At 37.1% G+C, this 5939-nt stretch overlaps 1 protein-coding gene across 1 annotated transcript; it reads right to left on the bottom strand.

The window, feature by feature from the left end:
- Positions 1–4733: 4733 nt before the first annotated feature.
- Positions 4734–5680, bottom strand: LOC149200754 (toll/interleukin-1 receptor-like protein). The gene is made up of 2 exons (XM_089401051.1): positions 5109–5680; positions 4734–4995 (listed from the first exon to the last, which is right to left on the bottom strand). Exons 1-2 carry the CDS (start codon positions 5678–5680, stop codon positions 4734–4736), a joined length of 834 nt encoding a protein of 277 aa, XP_089257177.1.
- Positions 5681–5939: the final 259 nt, after the last annotated feature.

Genomic DNA, 5939 nt, shown 5'->3' with positions numbered 1-5939 from the left:
GAATTATTGGAATTGCATATATTAATTGTGGAGATACCTTATTAGGCTCACTTGCAAATTTCACCAGAAAATATATAATTAGATGTTAATAATAATTGGTTGGAAAAACTAAAATTTTAAATATTCATTAAATTAAATATTTAATTTTTAATTTATCCTTTTGTAAATGATTAAATTCTAATATATATATGTGTGTGTGTGTGTGAGAGAGAGAAAGAGAGAGAGAGAGAGATGAGATATATACAAAAATAAAATATTATTTTAATTCTTCATATTTTTAAACATTTGTTTTATTTCTCTTTTTAAATTCATTTGTTCTTTCTTCTTCTTCTTCTTATTATCTACCAAATTCATGTATGAGACCCCTTGTTTGGCCACCTCAACGCAACCATTTGATTGCTAAGTCTACAAAGGCATACATACTCCTGCAACCTCTTAGGAGGAAACATACATACTTTTGATACAAAAAGGTTAGATGTCAATGTTATCAATGTTATTTGCAGAAATTGAATTTATGTGAGAATAATAACAATCATTCTTCACAATCACTTGATAACTCAAGTATTTTAGATAAATTTGCATTCTTAAAAATAAAAATAAAAGAACCGGCATAAATCCATCTTAAGTATGGATCTAACATGAGCCGAGAGGGATCAAATTTCTTTACGAGTGAACTTTTTTATAGTGAAAAATACATTGTGTTGTTTTTCATCGTATTTTTGAACGCTAAATAAAGTATCTATAGGAGAAACTAAAAATTTTAACCATAAAACTTTATTTCTTTCCTACACATAGATACCACATAAATTAGTTAACATAGATATTCAAATAGTTTATTTAAATCTCTTGTTAAAATATTTTTGAAAAATATAAGATTTAAATATCTCATTCACACATCTTTTTTTTTACTTCTAATTACTTTACAACCTATTCATTCTTTTTTTATTTATAGCCAACATTATTTTTCTATTTAGAACATAATTTTTATTTTAACTAGGCATGAAGGGACAAACTTACAAATCCCCTCATATTGGGTTGTAGAATGAGCCTTGCGGCTCCAAAATAACTTAATTTAAACCAAATTAGTTGGTTCCAAAGGTCGACCAAATCCTAACAATGTGATTAATCCCAAAAACTAATATCTACATTATGGATCACAAAAGTCTTAGATCTAACTTAATTTAAACTTGTTATGATTTAAATATTTTTTAGTTGTTTTTATTCAAAATTCAATTAAATTTTTTAAAATTTTGTTGGAATTATAAAATTATTGATTGAAATTATATAATTTAAAATAGTAATTTTTTTCTAAAATATTTCATGTATTAATATTTTCAGAAATACAATTTCATTTTAACTATATAAAAAAAATTTAATCATAATTCTTAAAAAAAATCCAAATCATATAACAATCAATTTTTCTCTAATCATAATTATTAAAACAAAATCCAAATCATATAATAATCAAATTTTTTCTAACCATATTTCCAAAAAAACCAAACAAACAGAAACAAAAACAAATCTTATAAAAATCCAAATCATATAACAAATTTTTTATTTTTATTTTAAAATCTAAATTATATAATATATATTTTCTTTTTACTTTGTAAAAATTCAAAAAAAATTACCAAATTTAATAAATATTAAATTAAAAAACCTAATAAACAACTTTTCATTTAATTATTTACTTTTTTCAAACCAACCGAAAACTTTTTATTTAAGCCACTCTTTATATTCTTGTTAAAAACCTTTAAAAAATCTTAAAAGTCTTAAAAAATTTTAATATAATTTTTTTAAATACATTTTATATTCATATGATAAAAAACTATAAAAAAAAAAAGACAGATCTTTACACCTTTGGAACCAACATGAAACATCATACAAATTCATAACAGTACAAAATTTCGCTAATATGATATTTTCAAATGCATTTTATATTCATATAACCATAAATAATTAAAAAAAAAAAAAAAAACCATACAAACATAGGTAAGACTGCCAAACATTATCACCCAATGAGAAAAACCGGGCGTGCCGCTGATTGACTTAATACCACAACAGTGCCGTTTGGGACATTTCCAACGACCTCATCATCTGTGAATTGCAACACTCTTCCAACCTAGCGTGGGAGACTCTGCATAGTAAAGACTTTGGAAACCCGTCAAGTTCCCAACTGACTCTGAGAGCTTTGGATAGTCTGCACAGTGGAGAATATACCCAAGTTCTTAACCGAGTCTGGTAACGTCTGCAGAGCAGAACACCGGCCCAAGTTAAGACTTTGGAGGCCCGTCAACTTCCCCAACGAGTCTGGTAGCGTCTGCAAAGAGGAACACCCGCCCAAGTAAAGACTTTGGAGGCCCGTCAACTTCCCAAACGAGTCTGGCAGCGACTGCAAAGAGGAACACCCGCCCAAGTGAAGTTGTTGGAGGTTGGTCAAGTTGCCAAACCACTCTGGGAGCGTCTGCAGAGCGAAGCACTGGCCCAAGTTAAAACATTGGAGGCCCTTCAAATTCCCAATCCAATCTGGAAGTGTCTGCAGCGTTTGCATAGCATAGCATCCGCCAAAGTGAAGACGTTGGAGACCCGTCAAATCCCCAATCGAGTCTGGGAGAGTTTGCATAGCAGAGCACCCTCCCAAGTGAAAACGTTGGAGACCTGTCAACCTCGCAACGGAGTCCGGGAGCATCTGCAGAGCGGAGCACCCGCCAAAGTCAAGATATTGGAGGCCGATCAAATTCCCAATTGAGTCTGGGAGTGTTTGCAGCGCGGAGCACCCACTCAAATGAAAACTTTGCAGGCTTATCAAGTTCCCAACCGAGTCTGGAAGCATCTGCAGAGAGAAGCACCCGCCTAAGTGAAAACGTCGGAGGCCCGTCAAGTTTCCAATCGAACCTGGGAGTCTCTGCAAACGAGAGCATCCGGCCAAGTCAAGGCTTTGGAGACCCGTCAAGTTCCCAACCGAGTCAGGCAGCCTCTGCAGAGAGAAGCACCCACCTAAGTCAAGCTTTTGGAGTGCCGTCAAGTTACCAACCGAGTTTGGGAGCGTCTGGAGAGTAGAGCACCCGTCCAAGTCAAGACTTTGGAGTCCTGTTAAATTCCCAACCGAGTCTGGGAGCGTATGCAGAGCAAAACAGCTGCCCAAGTCAAGACTTTGGAGAGCTGTTAAGTTCCCCAGTGAGTTTGGAAGCGCCTGCAGACTGCAGCAATACCTTAATGCAAGGTGTTTTAAGGAATCCATATGACATAATTCATTTGGCAAAATTTCTAGGTGACTCTCCCACAAGACAAATTTTTGGAGGTGCTTTAGCGTTCCAATAGACTTCGGAACTTTTGAAAGGGGAGCACGAATATACAACTCCCTCAATTCAAGAGGTGCCTGCAATGTACATTAATAAAATGGGTTCGACACTGTAAATGTGAACATTCTGGCATTGTGGTATGCGAAGACAATTCTCAAGTGCAAGCAATTTTTATAATTTGGAGAAAAACAAAACAAAAATCTGTTTCAAAGAAAAAAGAAAAGATTACCTGGGATTCATGTTGCCACAGTGTTTGCAGGTGGCTCACCTTCTGTATATATAAAACTCGTGAAGTTTTTAGTGAAATCCAGGAAGGTAAGGACGAGTACGGGCAATTCTCCCAGCGGAGATATATTAGTTGTGGTACCTGCCCAGCCCGGAATAGGCGTTCAACAAAATAACCTTCAGCCCTAAGCAGCTTTAAGCTGCTTAGGTTGAAGCTGTCCGCAAGGGTTTCCAAAGATTGTTTAGAGACATTTCCGTGAACCATGCTAATTCCACGCACCTGAATTGATCACCTCGAACTGTTAGAAACAAGATGGTCAATCTTGCAAAGTTGTAATACTTCAAAACTTCAAAGGATTAACGCAACTTTATTTTGAAGCCAGTTGAAATCTACAAAATACTTACAAGAGATCGCGTAGAAAGATTATGAAGAAAGCTGTCAGTCAACCACCAAAGCCGAAGCTCAGGAGTTTCCTTTGCGAGATCTCTGCCAAGGTCTCTAACCTGGTCGTGCATTCTTATACAGTTTTCACTGTCGAACTCGATAAAGCATCTGTTCTCTAGGTTACGAAGACCCAGCCATCCTTCCCAACCGGATCCGTCCAATATTCTGATGACGGTATCCCTGTGTTCTCCAATGAAAAAACAGGAAATGTCTAAGAATATCTGCTTTTCCTCTTTATCCAGGGCGTCATAACTAATTTTTAGTGTGCTTTGAATATCGGTGGGAAGTATTTTGGAGGTTTTGTGCAATTGTGCTCTCCAATATTCTAAATCATATTTTCCACAAAGAAGGGCAACCCATTGCAGACATCCAAAAACTTTTCCCCCACCTCCTCAAATCCCAACGCAGGACGGGGCTGACCAAAGGCATGGGAGCAAAAGAGTTCTTGCGAGTGCTCTCGATTTAGGCCTTTCAGCGTGTAAATAGAGGACTCTGCGATCCCTGAGCTTGTGAGCACGTCTTTATTGCGAGTTGTAATTAAAATTAAGCTTCCTGGATGAATAGTATCTTTAAGTGGGGAAAATAATGCATCTAGTTGATTAATATGATCAACATCGTCTACAACAATGAGAGCCCGCTTAGAAAAAGAGATATGCCTTTTGAAGGCCCCCATGCCTTCATCAATGTTGTTTATATGTACATTTGAGAGACTCAAACGGTTAAGAAGGTTACTCTGCAGGGAAAGCAAATTTCCTGATCTGACATCAGACAAGAAAGCAAGATCGATCGTAATTTGACATCTCCCGATTGAATAATTCTTTGGCGATGGTCGTTTTTCCGATTCCGCCAAGACCCGCAATTCCCACAACACTGGGCTTCCCGCTTTGCCGTTGCAGTGACACTGTGATGTCCACATCCTTTAGTTTTCCAAACAGGCCAGTTGGATATTTAGCGACATTCAGAAGTGGTCTGCGAACTTTTTTCAGAACTTGTTCAACGATCTCATCAACGAGCAGTACTTCGTCACTGAATAATATCCACAATAAATGTCTGTCTGTAAGGAACGCCTAAAAGATATCGATATCCTTATGAATCCACCAAATTAAAAGCCAAGAAGGGAGAAGCAAGGGCTCTCTTACCCGTTACACGCCTTCAGGTCAATGCCGCTTGTGTCTGCTACAATAGAAAGGGCATTCCTCCATTTCTCAATAGTGTTCGAGTTATGCCGTGGCCTCTTTGTATTGGTTTGAGGATCTATTATTGTCTTCTTTTCTAGCATGCACAGGGCTCGAGCATAAACTCCATCTTGGCTCCTCGTCCACCGAAGCTCCCGAGGATTGACATGATAAAAGACCGGAATAATTGTTGAGCCCGACTCCGGCATCAATACTAATTCCTTGAGACACCAACTAGATTTAGCATATCTTGGAGAAAAAATTGCAACATGGACCGTGGCAGTTCGAATCGCCTCTTCGATTTGAGAAGTCACGCTATCTCCCTTCTCCAATTCTGGCTGGTCCAAAAATACTCTTAATCCATGTTCTTTCAGGCGATGGTAGATATGCTTGGCGAGGCCTTTCACGTCAGGACCACGGTGATTTATGAATACATCAAAAACATAGCTGCAGCTATTGCCCTGTGATACGGATGTGGTGGAGGATGCCGAGCAAGTAGCGTCACCAACTGTTGTCAAGTTAATCATATCTGCCATTGGATATAGAATAACAGAGAAGCAATAACCAAAATGTGTTACAGATATTGGGGAATGTGAGCTCAACCTCTATATTTTCGACTGAATGATCTCGCAACTCCAATGAAGTTACCAGCTGCACCTTTGCTACTCTGTCTGTGTATCAATACCTAGTTATTTAAAATATTGAATACTAGTGTATAGGGTTGCTTTCTGTAATTTTCAAGTAGCCATATTATCCTCTTCTTTCTTTTATTATTAAATTATTTTTGAATGAATG

The sequence above is a fragment of the Pinus tabuliformis genome, chromosome 2_1, assembly GCF_031772625.1.
Source record: "Pinus tabuliformis cultivar Carrire ecotype Pingquan chromosome 2_1, CPIR1, whole genome shotgun sequence".
In the NCBI taxonomy this organism is placed as follows: domain Eukaryota; kingdom Viridiplantae; phylum Streptophyta; class Pinopsida; order Pinales; family Pinaceae; genus Pinus; species Pinus tabuliformis.
Note: the sequence above shows the minus strand (reverse complement) of the source record. Positions and strands in the feature narration are given on the sequence as shown.

Coding starts and splice junctions, on each gene's coding strand:
- LOC149200754 (XM_089401051.1), bottom strand. CDS start 5,680: ATGGCAGATATGATTAACTTGACAACAGTTGGTGACGCTACTTGCTCG. Junction 4,996..5,108: donor GACCTGAAGGCGTGTAACGG/GTAAGAGAGCCC, acceptor GATATTATTCAG/TGACGAAGTACTGCTCGTTG.